Source organism: Nerophis ophidion, linkage group LG19 (genome assembly GCF_033978795.1).
Source record: "Nerophis ophidion isolate RoL-2023_Sa linkage group LG19, RoL_Noph_v1.0, whole genome shotgun sequence".
Taxonomy (NCBI): Eukaryota; Metazoa; Chordata; class Actinopteri; order Syngnathiformes; family Syngnathidae; genus Nerophis; species Nerophis ophidion.
The window spans coordinates 34,927,800-34,947,062 of record NC_084629.1 but is presented as its reverse complement, the minus strand read 5'-3'; the positions used below and the strand labels follow the sequence as shown (position 1 = coordinate 34,947,062).

General features: G+C 40.3%; 1 protein-coding gene across 11 annotated transcripts in view; it reads left to right on the top strand.

Moving 5' to 3' along the window:
* map2 (microtubule-associated protein 2) overlaps nt 1-19,263 on the top strand; it is a 237,947-nt gene that overhangs the window by 184,453 nt on the left and 34,231 nt on the right. For 8 of the 11 annotated variants that reach the window (XM_061879868.1, XM_061879870.1, XM_061879869.1 and 5 more), the window contains 7 exons: nt 2,282-2,506; nt 3,213-3,338; nt 3,900-3,961; nt 12,157-12,298; nt 16,135-16,191; nt 16,264-16,571; nt 18,305-18,433. In XM_061879868.1, coding sequence (XP_061735852.1) covers nt 2,282-2,506; nt 3,213-3,338; nt 3,900-3,961; nt 12,157-12,298; nt 16,135-16,191; nt 16,264-16,571; nt 18,305-18,433 — 1,049 coding nt within the window. The remainder of the gene's footprint in view (nt 1-2,281; nt 2,507-3,212; nt 3,339-3,899; nt 3,962-12,156; nt 12,299-16,134; nt 16,192-16,263; nt 16,572-18,304; nt 18,434-19,263) is intronic. The other 3 variants (XM_061879872.1, XM_061879874.1, XM_061879876.1) reach the window with 1 other exon arrangement.

Below are 19,263 nucleotides of genomic sequence, written 5' to 3'. Positions count from 1 at the left end.
TCTTCGACCCAACTCTCTCCTTTGAGGCACACATTAAAAGCGTTACTAAAACGGCCTTCTTTCATCTCCGCAATATCGCTAAAATTCGCTCCATTCTGTCCACTAAAGAAGCTGAGATCATTATCCATGCGTTTGTTACGTCTCGCCTCGATTACTGTAACGTATTATTTTCGGGTCTCCCCATGTCTAGCATTAAAAGATTACAGTTGGTACAAAATGCGGCTGCTAGACTTTTGACAAGAACAAGAAAGTTTGATCACATTACGCCTGTACTGGCTCACCTGCACTGGCTTCCTGTGCACTTAAGATGTGACTTTAAAGTTTTACTACTTACGTATAAAATACTACACGGTCTAGCTCCATCCTATCTTGCCGATTGTATTGTACCATATGTCCCGGCAAGAAATCTGCGTTCAAAGGACTCCGGCTTATTAGTGATCCCCAAAGCCCAAAAAAAGTCTGCGGGCTGTAGAGCTTTTTCATTTCGGGCTCCAGTATGTGTATGTATATATATATATGTATGTATATATATGTATGTATGTATATATATATATATATATATATATATATATATATATATATATATATATATATATATATATATATATATATATATATATCTATCCATCCATCCATTTCTACAGCTTATTCCCTTTTCGGGTCGCGGGGGGCGCTGGTGTCTATCACAGCTACAATCGGGCAGAAGGCGGGGTACAACCTGGACAAGTCGCCACCTCATCGCAGGGCCAACACAAATAGACAGTATATATATATATATATTATGGTGGTTCACGGTATACCGGTACTAGTACAGTATCGCGGTACTAATGAATCAAAAACGGTACAATACTCTGTACTATACCACGGTATCGAGCACTATTCTCTAGATAATCCAATTAAGACATATATATGTATTTATGTGTATATATATATATATATATATATATATATATATATATATATACAGTATATGTATGTATATATATATACAGCATATGTATGTATATATATACAGTATATACATGATATATATGTATATAAATGTGTATATATGTATATGTGTATATATATATATATATATATATATATATATATATATATATATACACACACACACATTTATATATATATATATCCATCCATCCATTTCTACAGCTTATTCCCTTTTCGGGTCGCGGGGGGCACTGGTGTCTATCACAGCTACAATCGGGCAGAAGGCGGGGTACAACCTGGACAAGTCGCCACCTCATCGCAGGGCCAACACAAATAGACAGTATATATATATATATATACTGTATATATATATATATATATATATTATGGTGGTTTACGGTATACCGGTACTAGTAGAGTATCGCGGTACTAATGAATCAAAAACGGTACTATACTCTGTACTATACCACGGTATCGAGCACTATTCTCTAGATAATCCAATTAAGACATATATATGTATTTATGTGTGTATGTATATATATATATATATATATATATATATATATATATATGTCTTGATTGGATTATCCGGAGAATAGTGCTCGATACCGTGGTAGAGCGCAATATGTAGGTGTGGGAAAAAATCACAAGACTACTTCATCTCTACAGATCTGTTTCATGAGGGGTTCCCTCAATCATCAGGAGATGATTTACACATTTATATATATTTTATATATATTTATGTATATGTGTATACATATATATATATATATATATATATATATATATATATATATATATATATATATATATATATATATATATGCGTATATATAAATACGTTTTTTGGGCATCTCCATTCAACTTGAAGGAGCTGTTCTAACCTGTAACCTGTTTTGAAAAAGTTGTATCCCGATAATTAGGCCAAATAATAGATTGTGACAATCGGTTTGAATTGAGAATCGTGTTAAATCGAGAATGGAATCGTCACCCCAGGAATCCGAATCAGATCAACTCATTAGGCGCCCAAAGATCAACACCCTTAGTTTCATTAGTGGTGCACCAAAGAATCATTTAATTAGGTGATTAGTGGTGTATTTTCTAAAATCCAAACACAGTGTTACCGTTCAAACTTTGTGTCATGTTACAGAATATACTTGTTTAAAAATTAATCCGCCTTGTTTTCAATGAGTACTTAGGACTGCTGCGCTACTGTTTTTTAATGTCGGTCTGAGGTGGTTCTTGGTGGAAAACAACACCAATTTAGACCACATTTAATGACACTTTGTTTTAATTTTTTTGTTGAATGTTTTGAATAACGGCGGCATGTTGATGCCCTCTTTGGCAGATGATGAGAAGAGCATGGCTACAGAGCAAATGGAGTCCTTGCCAGAGGGCCGTGTCCAACAGACTGCGGTCCAGACTCAGCAGACGGAGCAGAAGAGGACAGAGAAGCCAGTCAAGCCCAGAGCCAAAGCAGGGCGGGTCAAAGGCAGAATCGCCACTCCCGAACGCAAGCCTCTTCGCAAGGAGCCCGTTTACACGTCCAGAGAGGAGGCCAAGAAGAAGAAAGGTTATTTTCAGTTTCGTAACAATATGTAAAGTTGGTGCTCAAAAACGTATCGCATGCTCGTCGTAACAATTAACTTTTGCATGTTTTACTGCATGCAAGTCTTAAAGGAAGGGAACTGCACTTCTTGGGAATGTTGTCTATCGTTCACAATCCTGATGAAAGACAATAACTCATCTTTGTTCTTTTTTTGTGCATTCTAAATCTAAAATAATTGGCAGCAAAAGTTAAAAAGAGCCAATGGGAATACTTTTATTCAGTCTATAAAGCGCTTTAAAAACCTCCATCAAGGTTTTATGTACACGATACGTAACATAGTAACATTCATAATAACATGTAATATTTACAAATTGTTTTGTTTGGCTAAAATAGTCAGTCTGCGTTAGCGCTTATAATAACAAAATGACTAATGCTTGTTAATATTCTGGTCATGACATGTAAATAGAGTATTGTTGGCACTTGTTGGATGTTTTTTTACAGGACTTAATGTGTGAATAGTGTACTCCCATTATCTGCCTTGATAGCCACCTTGTACTTGCCATATTTTACGATTTAGAATGCATAAAAAATCTTGTCTAACATAAGGGTTGAGAATAATAGACCACTTGAAAAAAATAAAAGTGCAGTTCCCCTCTAATGGCGCAACAATCACCAAGTAAAGGTCCATATTGACGAAGTGTGTCTCTGCTTGTGTCAACACAAAACGTAGCCGTGGCAAAGAAGAGCGAGCTCGCCAAAAAAGCGGAGTCCCCGTCGAAGAGGAGCGGTCCGAAACCGGCTATCCGCCAAACCCGGCCCACCCAGCATCATTCGGTTCCCAGAAGGAGACTCGCAGGTGACCCCGTCAGTCCAACTGTCAATAGGATCATGTCCGCCATTTTCAGTCCTGGAACCTGGAAGCTGGTTGGACTTTTCAACAAAACTCTTCCTCCCTCATGATTTAGTACTTTTGATCAAGTCTGGATGTATTAAGCCAGTGTCGTGTACGGTGGGCTAGTTTTTGCCTCATCCCGCGCTAGTCCTGGATTTCGCAGGATTCTCACAAGAATGAGGCAAGGACTAGCCCAAACCCACTGTGTTTGGTATTGAAGTCATAATACGTCTAATACTGCAAATGCTATTTCCAGTCTTTTTACATTGTGCATGATTCTATTTGTGTTCCAATAAAAAAATAAGCATGTTACCTTCATTCGTTGTTATTTCCTTCTCATTTTGGTTCCATCCTTTTTCACAGGTTGTCCCTTTCCGACCCTTTTGCGTTTTCCCTCCGCATGCTTTTGATCTTTTCAATATTCTCTCCATTGTTTTCTCTACCCCAGCTTCCGGATTGCAGTGTTTAATTCTGACGTACCTTTGAATATCGGAGGGTCACTTACACCCGAATTTTGTCTTGCAGAAGCACTTTCAGATGGTCGTCAGCCGCTCTCGGTTGCTCGCCGGTCCTGCGACAGAGCCTTGGTGAGTGCATCGCTCGTGACTACGGCATCAGAAGTCATTATGAATAGTAAGGGACGGAACATAGTAACCTATTAAGGCCCAAACTACGGCATCAAAAGTAATTATGAATAGTAAAGGACGGAACCTAGTAACCTCTTAAGGCCCAAACTACGGCATCAGAAGTCATTATGAATAGTAAAGGACGGAACCTATTAACCTCTTAAGGCCCAACTACGGCATCAAAAGTCATTATGAATAGTAAAGGACGGAACCTAGTAACCTCTTAAGGCCCAAACTACGGCATCAGAAGTCATTATGAATAGTAAAGGACGGAACCTAGTAACCTCTTAAGGCTCAAACTATGGCATCAAAAGTCATTATGAATAGTAAAAGAAGGAACATAGTAACTTCTTAAGGCCCAAACTACGGCATCAAAAGTCATTATGAATAGTAAAGGACGGAACCTATTAACCTCTTAAGGCCCAACTACGGCATCAAAAGTCATTATGAATAGTAAAGGACGGAACCTAGTAACCTCTTAAGGCCCAAACTACGGCATCAGAAGTCATTATGAATAGTAAAGGACGGAACCTAGTAACCTCTTAAGGCTCAAACTATGGCATCAAAAGTCATTATGAATAGTAAAAGAAGGAACATAGTAACTTCTTAAGGCCCAAACTACGGCATCAAAAGTCATTATGAATAGTGAAAGAAGGAACCTAGTAACCTCTTAAGGCCCAAACTACGGCATCAGAAGTCATTATGAATAGTAAAGGACGGAACCTATTAACCTCTTAAGGCCCAACTACGGCATCAAAAGTCATTATGAATAGTAAAGGACAGAACCTAGTAACCTCTTAAGGCCCAAACTACAGCATCAAAAGTCATTATGAATAATAAAGGACGGAACCTAGTAACCTCTTAAATGCCCAAACTACGGTCTAAAGGCATTATGAATAGTAAAGGACAGAACCTATTAACCTCTTAAGGCCCAACTACGGCATCAAAAGTCATTATGAATAGTAAAGGACGGAACTTAGTAACCTCTTAAGGCCCAAACTACGGCATCAGAAGTCATTATGAATAGTAAAGGACGGAACCTAGTAACCTCTTAAGGCTCAAACTATGGCATCAAAAGTCATTATGAATAGTAAAAGAAGGAACATAGTAACTTCTTAAGGCCCAAACTACGGCATCAAAAGTCATTATGAATAGTAAAAGAAGGAACCTAGTAACCTCTTAAGGCCCAAACTACGGCATCAGAAGTCATTATGAATAGTAAAGGACGGAACCTATTAACCTCTTAAGGCCCAACTACGGCATCAAAAGTCATTATGAATAGTAAAGGACAGAACCTAGTAACCTCTTAAGGCCCAAACTACAGCATCAAAAGTCATTATGAATAATAAAGGACGGAACCTAGTAACCTCTTAAATGCCCAAACTACGGTCTAAAGGCATTATGAATAGTAAAGGACGGAACCTAGTAACCTTTTAAGGCCCAAACTACGGCATCAAAAGTCATTATGAATAGTAAGAGAAGGAACCTAGTAACCTCTTAAGGCCCAAACTACGGCATCTGAAGGCATTATGAGTAGTAAAAGACAGAACCTAGTAACCTCTTAAGGCCCAAACCACGGCATCAGAAGTCATTATGAATAGTAAAGGACGGAACCTAGTAACCTCTTAAGGCCCAAACTACGGCATCAAAAGTCGTTATGAATAGTAAAGGACGGAACCTAGTAACCTATTAAGACCCAAACTACGGCATCAAAAGTCATTATGAATAATAAAGGACGGAACCTAGTAACCTCTTAAATGCCCCAACTACGGCATCAAAAGTCATTATGAATAGTAAAGGACGGAACCTAGTAACCTCCTAAGGCCCAAACTACGGCATCAAAAGTCATTATGAAGAGTAAAGGACGGAACCTAGTAACCTCTTAAGGCCCAAACTACGGCATCAAAAGTCGTTATGAATAGTAAAGGACGGAACCTAGTAACCTCTTAAGGACCAAACTACGACATCAGAAGTCATTATGAATAGTAAAGGACAAAACCTAGTAACCTCTTAAGGCCAAAACTCCGGCATCAAAAGTCATTATGAATAGTAAAGGACGGAACCTAGTAACCTCTTAAGGCCCAAACTACGGCATTAAAAGTCGTTATGAATAGTAAAGGACGGAACCTAGTAACCTCTTAAGGCCCAAACTACGGCATCAGAAGTCATTATGAATAGTAAAGGACAAAACCTAGTAACCTCTTAAGGCCAAAACTACGGCATCAAAAGTCATTATGAATACTATAAAGGACGGAACCTAGTAACCTCTTAAGGCCCAAACTACGGCATCAGAAGTCATTATGAATAGTAAAAGACGGAACCTAGTAACCTTTTAAGGCCCAAACAACAGCATCAAAAGTCATTATGAATAGTAAAGAATGGAACCTAGTAACCTCTTAAGGCCCAAACTACAGCATCAAAAGTCATTATGAATAGTAAAGGACGGAACCTAGTAACCTCTTAAGGCCCAAACTACGGCATCAAAAGTCATTATGAACAGTAAAGGACTGAACCTAGTAACCTCTTAAGGCCAAAACTACGGCATCAAAAGTCATTATGAATAGTAAAGGACGGAACCTAATAACCTGTTAAGGCCCAAACTACGGCATCAAAAGTCATTATGAATAGTAAAGGACGGAACCTAGTAACCTCTTAAGGCCCAAACTACGGCATCAAAAGTCGTTATGAATAGTAAAGGACGGAACTTAGTAACCTATTAAGACCCAAACTACGGCATCAAAAGTCATTATGAATAGTAAAGGACGGAACCTAGTAACCTCTTAAGGCCCAAACTACAGCATCAAAAGTCATTATGAATAGTAAAGGACGGAACCTAGTAACCTCTTAAGGTCCAAACTACAGCATCAGAAGTCATTATGAATAGTAAAGGACGGAACCTAGTAACCTCTTAAGGCCCAAACTACGGCATCAAAAGTCATTATGAATAGTAAAGGACGGAACCTATTAACCTCTTAAGGCCCAACTACGGCATCAAAAGTCATTATGAATAGTAAAGGACAGAACCTAGTAACCTCTTAAGGCCCAAACTACAGCATCAAAAGTCATTATGAATAATAAAGGACGGAACCTAGTAACCTCTTAAATGCCCAAACTACGGTCTAAAGGCATTATGAATAGTAAAGGACAGAACCTAGTAACCATAATTAAACATGTTTTAACAGTTTAACATTTTGTATGTTTTTTTTTCAGTTGGGGGCGGGGTTACTGAGGGTTACCGGTTCAATCGCCACCTTCTACCATCCTAGTCACATCTTTTGCGTCCTTGAGCAAGACACTTCACCCTTGCTCCTGATGGGTCCTGTTTAGCGCTTTCATTGGCAGCTCTAGCTATCGGTGTGTGAATGGTTGAATGTGGAAATAGTCTCAAAGCGCTTTGAGTTCCTTAGAAAAGGCACTATACAAGCACAACCCATTTACCATTTACAATACATGAAAGAAACAGAACACCATGTTGCTTCCCCCCCTAAACAGTGGCGTTTTACAAGCCTTGTTCTTGGTAAGTTCAAAGACATGTTTTTGTCTTCTTGCCGGGAACTCAATGTAACGCAAAGTTTTTGTGACAACTTAGATACAATCATTCTAACACCCATAGTTAAATGATATATTATAGAATAATATAAAAAATTAATTGTGATTAAAGTCCTACTGAAAGCCACTACTACCGACCACGCAGTCTGATAGTTTATATAACAATGATGAAATATTAACATTGCAACACATGCCAATACGGCCTTTTTAGTTTACTAAATTACAATTTTAAATTTCCTGCGGAGTTTCTTGTTGAAAACGTGCACGTGACGTCTCGAGTTGTAGCGGACATGTTAGCCCAGCACCAAACACGGCTAAAAGTCGTCTCTTTCATGCCATAATTACACGGTAATTTGGACATCTGTGTTGCTGAATCTTTTGCAATTTGTTCAATTAATAATGGAGACTATAAAGAAGAACGCTGTTGGTGGAAAGCGGTGGATTGCAGCTGCCTTTAGCACCGAAACACAGCCGGCGTTTCTTTGTTTGTTGTGAAGCTTTAACACAGAGCGGTCAAGCGAACATGTTTTCTCTACGTCAACCAGCATGTTTTTGGATGGGAAAATTTTGATATTAAGTTAGCTCTTACCGGAGACTTCAGTGGATTATGGGACCTCCTCCTGCAGCTGTCAAATAGGCAGATAAGGGATTTTCCAGAATTATCCTAGTAAATGTGTCTAATTACATCTGAAACGCTACCAAAGCCGTCGCTTTTTCTTTTTTCTTTTTTTTTAGTGCCTCACTCTAACTTTCCTCATCCACGAATCGTTCATCCTCGCTCAAATTAATGGGGAAATTGTCGCTTTCTCGGTCTGAATGGCTCTTGCTGTTGGAGGCTATGATTGTAAACAATGTGAGGATGTGAGGAGCCCTCACACCGGTGACATCACGCGCACATCCTCTGCTACTTCCGGTAAAGGCAAGGCTTTTTTATTAGCGACCAAAAGTTGCGAACTTTATCGTCTATGTTCTCTACTAAATCCTTTCAGCAAAAATATGGCAGTATGGCGAAATGATCAAGTATGACACATAGAATGGACCTGATAATCTCATTTCAGTAGGCCTTTAATCTGAGTTTATGTAGGATTTTCATGATAAATCGCATGAGTTAACTCATACTTTTTTGACAATTTTCTTCGTCGCCTATAGCACAAAGTTAACGTAGATGTTTTTCTTGCTCCGCGCGAGCTTAGCATGTATTTAATTTAAGCAGTTTTAGCATCTTAACTCTGTGACTCTTGAAAGATAACAAAAGACGGGTGTTAGGATACGCACATTGGAGGCAGTTTTCTTGTCACAACACCAGGTGTTTGTCACCTCCCGCTCATCCCAGCTGTCATATTTCATAATTGCACGCCTTTTGCCCTCGTATTTCATGTCCAGGCCTGCGCGTCATTATTTTATGCGAAGGCAGCGTTGACTCGGTGGTGAATGGGTTTGTTTTCAGGAGTGATTTGCCTAAAGTCACTGAGTAGGCGTTTAGTCACCCTGTGACATTTCTCCTGCGATTATTTCACTTCTCATAATGACAGCCATTTATGCATCTCATAAATGTCATGGCTGCACAGTACAGAGTACGGCTTGTGCTTGAAAACTATTCTGCTTGTGTGCAAGTCTGTCCATGGTCTCCTGCTGACATGTTAGAACCATAAGAACCAGCTCAGGGTCTGAGAACCTCAGGTAGTGGTCTCCTGCTGACATGTTGGAACCATATGAACCATGTCTGGGTCTGAGAATGTCAAGGAATTGTCTCCTGCTGACATGTTGGAACCATAAGAACACGCCCAGGGTCTGAGAACCTCAGGGAGTGGTCTCCTCTGACATTTTGGAACCATAAGAACCAGCTCAGGGTCTGAGAACCTCAAGGAGTGGTCTCCTGCTGACATGTTAGAACCATATGAACCATCTGGGGGTCTGAGAACCTCAAGGAGTGGTGTCCTGCTGACATGACAGAACCCATAAGAACCATCTCCAGCTATTAAAACCTCAGGGAGTCGTCTCCTGCTGACATGTTTGACCTATAAGAACCCTCTCAGGGTGTGAGAACCTCAAGGAGTGGTCTCCTGCTGACATGTTAGAACCATATGAACCATCTGGGGGTCTGAGAACCTCAAGGAGTGGTGTCCTCCTGACATGTTAGAACCCATAAGAACCATCTCCAGCTATTAAAACCTCAATGAGTCGTCTCCTGGTGACATGTTTGAACTATAAGAACCCTCTCAGGGTGTGAGAATCTCAGGGAGTGGTCTCCTGCTGATATGTTTGAACCATATGAACCATCTGGGGGTCTGAGAAACTCAGGGAGTGGTCTCCTGCTGACATGTTAGAACCATAAGAACCATCTCCAGCTATTAAAAACTCAGGGAGTCGTCTCCTGCTGACATGTTTGAACTATAAGAACCCTCTCAGGGTGTAAGAACCTCAGGGAGTGGTGTCCTGCTGACATGTTAGAACCATCTCCAGCTATTAAAACCTCAGGGAGTCGTCTCCTGCTGACATGTTTGAACTATAAGAACCATCTCAGGGTGTGAGAACCTCTGGGAGTCGTCTCCTGCTGACATGTTGGAACCATATGAACCTACTGGGGGTCTGAGAACCTCAGGGAGTGGTGTCCTGCTGACATGTTAGAATTATATGAACCATCTCCAAGTCTGAGAACCTCAGGGAGTGGTCATTTGCTGACATGTTAGATCCATATGAACCATGTCTGGGTGTGAGAACATCAGGGAGTGATCTCCTGCTGACATTTTAGAACCATATGAACCATGTCTGGGTCTGAGAACATCAGGGAGTGGTCTCCTGCTGATATGTTAGAACCATATGAACCATCTGGGGGTCTGAGAACCTCAAGGAGTGGTGTCCTGCTGACATGATAGAACCCATAAGAACCATCTCCAGCTATTAAAACCTCAGGGAGTCGTCTCCTGCTGACATGTTTGACCTATAAGAACCCTCTCAGGGTGTGAGAACCTCAAGGAGTGGTCTCCTGCTGACATGTTAGAGCCATATGAACCATCTGGGGGTCTGAGAACCTCAAGGAGTGGTGTCCTGCTGACATGTTAGAACCCATAAGAACCATCTCCAGCTATTAAAACCTCAGGGAGTTGTCTCCTGGTGACATGTTTGAACTATAAGAACCCTCTCAGGGTGTGAGAATCTCAGGGAGTGGTCTCCTGCTGATATGTTTGAACCATATGAACCATCTGGGGGTCTGAGAAACTCAGGGAGTGGTCTCCTGCTGACATGTTAGAACCATAAGAACCATCTCCAGCTATTAAAACCTCAGGGAGTCGTCTCCTGCTGACATGTTTGAACTATAAGAACCCTCTCAGGGTGTAAGAACCTCAGGGAGTGGTGTCCTGCTGACATGTTAGAACCATCTCCAGTTATTAAAACCTCAGGGAGTCGTCTCCTGCTGACATGTTTGAACTATAAGAACCATCTCAGGGTGTGAGAACCTCTGGGAGTCGTCTCCTGCTGACATATTGGAACCATATGAACCTACTGGGGGTCTGAGAACCTCAGGGAGTGGTGTCCTGCTGACATGTTAGAACTATATGAACCATCTCCAAGTCTGAGAACCTCAGGGAGTGGTCATTTGCTGACATGTTGGATCCATATGAACCATGTCTGGGTGTGAGAACATCAGGGAGTGATCTCCTGCTGACATTTTAGAACCATATGAACCATGTCTGGGTCTGAGAACATCAGGGAGTGGTCTCCTGCTGATATGTTAGAACCATATGAACGATCTCTGGGTCTGAGAACCTCAGGGAGTGGTCTCCTGCTGACATGTTAGAACCATATGAACCATGTCTGGGTATAAGAACGTCAGGGAGTGGTCTCCTGCTGACATGTTAGAACTATAAGAACCATGTCTGGGTATAAGAACGTCCGGGAGTGGTCTCCTGCTGACATGTTAGAACCATATGAACCATGTCTGGGTATAAGAACGTCAGGGAGTTGTCTCCTACTGACATGTTAAAACCATAACAACCAGCTCAGGGTCTGAGAACCTCAGGGAGTGGTCTCCTGCTGACATGTTAGAACCTTATGAACCATGTCTGGGTATAAGAACGTCAGGGAGTGGTCTCCTGCTGACATGTTAGAACTATAAGAACCATGTCTGGGTATAAGAACGTCCGGGAGTGGTCTCCTGCTGACATGTTAGAACCATATAAACCATGTCTGGGTATAAGAACGTCAGGGAGTTGTCTCCTACTGACATGTTAAAACCATAACAACCAGCTCAGGGTCTGAGAACCTCAGGGAGTGGTCTCCTGCTGACATGTTAGAACCATAAGAACCAGCTCAGGGTCTGAGAACCTCAGGGAGTGGTCTCCTGCTGACATGTTTGAACCATATGAACCATGTCTGGGTATAAGAACGTCAGGGAGTGGTCTCCTGCTGACATGTTTGAACTATAAGAACCATCTCAGGGTGTGAAAACCTCAGGGAGTGGTGTCCTGCTGACATGTTAGAACCATAAGACCCATCTTAGTTTGCTGAAGAAAAGTAAACCCTGAGGGGGACTAGGACTTGTCACAGTCCAAGTTGAACTAATCAAAGGTTATACTTTGCTTTATTCGTTTGTTTGCACATCACAGGACGGTCGATCCCGCAGCCCCGACAAGACGAGCTCCACGCCGAGGCTTGCCACTTCTCTCAGTCGCCGTGGTTACCATGAGCATGAGGACAGTTCAACCTCCATCACCAGTTCCGGTTCAACGGCTCCTCGCAGACCCATGTGTAGGCTGCCGTTCCTCTAGTCTAGTACAGGGACTGTGTGTATCTGCGTGTGGTGTGTGTGTGCATGCATATATATATATATATATATATATATATATATATATATATATATATATATATATATATATATATATATATATATATATATATATATATATATACATATATATATACATATACATATATATACTGTATATGTGTGTTTACATATGTATATATACATATATACACACACATACATATACACACACATATATATATATATATATGGGTGTGTGTGTGTGTGTGTGTGTATATATGTATGTGTGTATATGTGTGTGTAAATATGTGTGTTTGTATATATGTATTTGTGTGTGTGCGTGTATATATGTATGTGTGTGTATATATGTATATTTGTATGTGTGTGTACATATGTATATGTACATATGTACGTGTGTGTATAAATGTATATATATATATTTTTTTTTATTTTTTATTTTTTTGACTCGGGGGGCCACATTGGCTATGCATGTGTGTCTGTGTGTGCATATATATATATATATACATATATATATATATGTATATATATATATATATATATATATATATATATATATATATACATATATATATATATATATATATATATATATATATATATATATATATATATACACATATTCATATATACATTTTCATTTATAAATATACATCCGTCCATCCATTTCCTACCGCTTATTCCCTTTGGTGTCGTGGGTATACATATACACATATATATATATATATATATACATATACGCATATATATGAATATACACACATATGCACACATATATACACACGTTTCCACATATACAGTATACATATACACACATATATATATACACATGTATACACACATACTGTATATATACACCTGTATATATATATACATACATATTTGTGTATATATGTTTGTATATATATATATATATATATATATATATATATATATATATATATATATATATATATATTAGGGCTGGGCAACGATTAAAAATTTTAATCGAAGTTAATCGCACTATTTCTCAGATTAATCGCGATTAACTGCATTGTATACGCAAAGCCCAATAATGAATTCAAAAGTAGTGTGTAGTGCACCTTTATTGGAATATTCTCCCACATGAACAAAAGCGCCAAAACATTTGTTGTGCAAACACAATTTAAATCAGTCCTTGTTAAACAGTAGCAGTTAAATAGCATATTTTATGAAAATCAACTCAAAAAATGTAAATACAAACATTTAAGCTTATTGCCACTGCCCGAGTATTTAAGTTATCCTGTTTGTTATGGAAAATAAATATAATCTACATACAAATCTCTGAGCCCCAATCATAACATCTGAACAGGCAATTTCTGAGGTAACAGCAGAAACATTTTTTTTTATCAGGGATCTTATGTTTAAAAAACCTATATTATACATAGTGGGTTGTTTTAGTGAATTTTTGATCAAATTATCCGTAGTAGCAATATTAAGAATGTTGTGTTTATTCTGCGTAGTGCACTTAAAATAATTAAGACCATATCTAGGAATTGATATGATGGAAATTTTCCGATTGTTTGCTTGGTGCTTTGATAAACTGAACGCATATACATGGTACTATATTGTGATGTTATGAGCCTGGGAAAATTAGAACTACCCTACCCAGCATGCAACAGGAGTGACGAGCATGCGCGGTAGCCCGGTATAGGTTGTGTGTCGCCATGACGGCATCTTCTATGTTGTGATATGAACGCTCTGAAAGTAAACGTTAAGAACTCCGCCAACACTCCTCGTCTGCATTATTCATAAATAGACAGACAACACATATACTCCGCTGCTTCACAGGCCGCTAGCTAGCCGGTCTAGCAAGCACGCGTCATTCAGTCCAAAACGGCCCGATCTATCCACATTCAGAATTGTCTGGCGGTCGTAAGGGATCCCGGAGTGACCACGCTGTAAGCCAGCAATGAAATTTCCAGAATTGTCCTGTATTTTTGCCAAATGTTCCATCTTTACCAAGAGCCCCTCGACACCATCTTGTTAAGAAAAGGCGTTAACAAAATAAAAGCATGTAAACAACATACGCAAATGTGCGATAAAATAATTGTCGGCGTTAATAGATTGATGAGTTAACTGCAGCCTCGCAGCATCGCGTGGACATCGGGGGCGGTACCTCTGGATTGGCAGACCGGGGTGGTGGTTCCTCTCTTTAAGAAGGGGGACCGGAGGGTGTGTTCCAACTATCGTGGGATCACACTCCTCAGCCTTCCCGGTAAGGTTTATTCAGGTGTACTGGAGAGGAGGCTACGCCGGATAGTCGAACCTCGGATTCAGGAGGAACAGTGTGGTTTTCGTCCTGGTCGTGGAACTGTGGACCAGCTCTATATTCTCCGCAGGGTTCTTGAGGGTGCATGGGAGTTTGCCCAACCAGTCTACATGTGCTTTGTGGACTTGGAGAAGGCATTCGACCGTGTCCCTCGGGAAGTCCTGTGGGGAGTGCTCAGAGAGTATGGGGTATCGGACTGTCTTATTGTGGCGGTCCGCTCCCTGTATGATCAGTGCCAGAGCTTGGTCCGCATTGCTGGCAGTAAGTCGAACACATTTCCAGTGAGGGTTGGACTCCGCCAAGGCTGCCCTTTGTCACCGATTCTGTTCATAACTTTTATGGACAGAATTTCTAGGCGCAGTCAAGGCGTTGAGGGGTTCCGGTTTGGTGACCGCAGGATTAGGTCTCTGCTTTTTGCAGATGATGTGGTCCTGATGGCTTCATCTGACCGGGATCTTCAGCTCTCACTGGATCGGTTCGCAGCCGAGTGTGAAGCGACCGGAATGAGAATCAGCACCTCCAAGTCCGAGTCCATGGTTCTCCCGGAAAAGGGTGGAATGCCATCTCCGGGTTGGAGAGGAGACCCTGCCCCAAGTGGAGGAGTTCAAGTACCTAGGAGTTTTGTTCACGAGTGGGGGAAGAGTGGATCGTGAGATCGACAGGCGGATCGGTGCGGCGTCTTCAGTAATGCGGACGTTGTACCGATCCGTTGTGGTGAAGAAGGAGCTGAGCCGGAAGGCAAAGCTCTCAATTTACCGGTCGATCTACGTTCCCATCCTCACCTATGGTCATGAGCTTTGGGTCATGACCGAAAGGATAAGATCACGGGTACAAGCGGCCGAAATGAGTTTCCTCCGCCGTGTGGCGGGGCTCTCCCTTAGAGATAGGGTGAGAAGCTCTGCCATCCGGGAAGGAACTCAAAGTAAAGCCGCTGCTCCTCCACATGGAGAGGAGCCAGATGAGGTGGTTCGGGCATCTGTTCAGGATGCCACCCGAACGCCTCCCTAGGGAGGTGTTTAGGGCACATCCAACCGGTAGGAGGCCACGGGGAAGACCCAGGACACGTTGGGAAGACTATGTCTCCCGGCTGGCCTGGGAACGCCTCGGGATCCCCCGGGAGGAGCTGGACGAAGTGGCTGGGGAGAGGGAAGTCTGGGGCTTCCCTGCTTAGGCTGTTGCCCCCGCGACCCGACCTCGGATAAGCGGAAGAAGATGGATGGATGGAGTTAACTCGTAATTAACGCATTAATTTGCCCACCCCTAATATATATATATATATATATATATATATATATATATATATATATATATATATATATATATATACACGTGTGTGTGTGTTTATGTACTGTCTATATAATGTATGTATGGGCCCCCTTGTAGTGAAGAAGATCAAAAAGGTAAAGACCCCCTGCTGGACATCATAAATATTGCAATAACATGTCAGACATTGATTCCTCCCAGCAACCACGAATGTGAACATGTTCTTGTATGTTTGTGGCGTGTCAGCATGCCGTGCTGCCATGCGGGCAGAGTACAGGACGGGTCGAGCTGCCAGCATGACAGGTGAGGTCGCCCATCTCTGCCGTCGTCGACTCCTGCCCGCGACAAACCTCACCCTCCTTTGTCCTCCTGCAGTGTCAGAGCCCGTGCGCTCCCGTTCAGCCCGCAGTGGCCACTCCACGCCCCGTACACCGGGCTCCAGCGCCGTCAACCCGGGGACGCCTCCCAGCTACTCCTCGTCCTCCCGGACCCCGGGGACCCCTCGGTCCCTCAGCCGGATTTCCCAAGAGAGGAGGGTGGCGGTGGTGCGCACCCCGCCCAAGTCGCCCGCCACCACGCCCAAGCAGCTTCGCATCATCAACCAACCTCTTCCTGACTTCAAGCGGGTCAAGTCCAAGGTTGGGTCCATAGACAACATCAAGTACCAGCCCAAAGGTGGACAGGTAACACCTGTGTTTAATTTCCTCCATTTAGGTCTTCACTTCCATTGCCTGCGAGCTCCCTTACAGTGGTAGTGATGTGTCGATCCATACCGAAATATCTATCCCGCCGATACCAGATCCATATGCTCTAATATCGATTCTCAAATCAAAATATTGACACTTTTGATACGATAGTACTTTTTTCACCAAAGAATGTGCGGGGGCCATATTGATATTTTATTATTAACTGTTAAAAAAATGCTAAAATCAGATATGGTGTCAGCTTCGTATTATTGGTGACAAAGTATATTGTTTATCATTTTGAGTTACAACATTTCAATATTTTTCTCATCACATTTAAATTTGTTTCCTCGTGTTTTCTTACATTTTTACTATTGTTTGTTTTCCATATTGCAATATTAATAATATCATGTAACTGCGTAACCTAGGGTGTAAAAATTATGCCTGTCCAAAAATATGAATGATCAGTTACACATTTAACAATGTTTATCATGGTATTGTATTTTTATTAATTAATTCATAAGTTATTATTATTTTATTTGTCAATAGGCCAACCAAACTTTGTTTTGTAGAGTGTGACATTTTAAGCACATTTTATTTTGTATTTAATATTTTAGATCAGGCATGTCAAAACGTTTACCACCAAGGGCTGCATACAAAAAAGTCAAGTATGTGAGGCCTTTTTGATGTATATTTTTTTTAATGCTATGTACATATATATATATATATATATATATATATATATATATATATATATATATATATATATGTGTGTGTATATAAGTATATATATATATATATATATATGTGTGTATATAAGTATATATATATATGTATGTATGTAAGTATATGTATGTATGTAAGTATATATATATATATATATACATATATATTTATATATATATATATATATATATATATATAAATATATATATATATATATATATGCACACATATATACAAACATACTGTATATACATATATGACAAAGTTTGTGTTATAGCTGACTAGGTATAAAATGTCAGCTTTTTCTCTTGATATTTCAATTTTTTGCTCTTTTTTTCTTACATTTTTAAACATATACACAAAGTATTGGAGCGTTATCGGCGATACCAGCCGGGATTATGCTTGATATCGGATCGGGAAAATCCGGTTATCGCACCTCATTAACAGTAGGTTTATAGTATATATATATATATATATATATATATATATATATATATATATATATATATTTACAAAAAAATAAACATATCTATGTAAGTAGATATTTAAACATGTTAGAAAAATAGAGCAAAATAACGTCTTTGTGTATTTTTTTTTTTATTGTTTTCCTTTAAATCGCTACCGTAGGCCACATATCATATAGGTACTTGGATATTTTTAGAAAAAAATGTTGTTACTTTATTGCAATTGTTTTTCCAAAATGATACAATATTTTGTCCTTGAACATATTTTTTTTCTTTCAATAAATAATGGAAGAACAACAAATAAATCCTTCCCACCGATCATATACAGAAAATCATACTCACTAACTGTGCTTAAATAGTCTGTAAGTGGAAAGAGACGATGCTGTTAAATATATATAATTGATTTAATGACAACAGGCTCCTAAAAACGTAATTACTAAAGTTAAATCCTGACATTAAAAGCCAGTTGGAATGTTTTTGACACATCATCATCCCCTCCCATCACACTCACCTGTCACCTGTCACCTGTCATTGTCACCTTAGAAGCGCATCATGGCAGCTGAGGCCAAACACGAGGCCTCGTTTTGGATCTGGAACTCGGTGCTCCGGATCATCTCCTTTACTTTGTGTCTGTCAGCGACTCCCAACATGACCTGGACCCAAGGCCTGCTGGTACACCTCAGCTCCGTACTGTGCTGCACCAAAAAATACTGATGGATATGGAGATAACTAGGAAAACTTTTCGTTGTTTTATTTGTATTTTATTGAGCTTCACTCCATAAAAATTCAACCAAAGGTCAAATAAGGCTCTGAAGGAATTTTTAAAAGGGAACTGCACTTTTTTAGAAATTTTGCCTATCATTTATGCATTCTAAGTCGTAAAATATGGCAAGTATGAGGTGGCTAACAATGCAGCTAATGCATTTACTTTATTATACCCAAAAAGCCATGTAAAAAAAACATCTAAAAAGTGCCAAAAATACCCCTTTGACCTGAATATTAACAAGTATAAGCGATATTGGTATTATAAGCGCTAACGCAGAGGAACTACTTTTGGAGAGCTAACTAGCTTATGCTGCTATATTGACATATTAAGCTGCTGCATCTCCTCTGAGTTGGTGAAAGTTCATTCTAGATGATAACTCATGGCTCTCACCTGGATTTTTGGTCTGGAGGACACGACGTTTACCGTTTCCAAAAAAGAATTTGAAATGTAGACTTGTCAGACCACAGAACACTTTTCCACTTTGCATCAGTCCATCTTGGAGAAGCCCGCGGCGTTTCTGGGTGTCGTTGATAAATGGCTTTGGCTTTGCGTAGTAGAGCCTTAACTTGCACTTAATGATGTAGCGACAAACTGTAGTTACTGACAGTGGTTTTCTGAAGTGTTCCTGAGCCCACGTGGTGATATCCTTTACATACTGAGGTCACTTTTTGATGCAGTACCGCCTGAGGGCATGAAGGTTGTGAGCATAAACCCACAAGTTGGTCAACTTTGACAT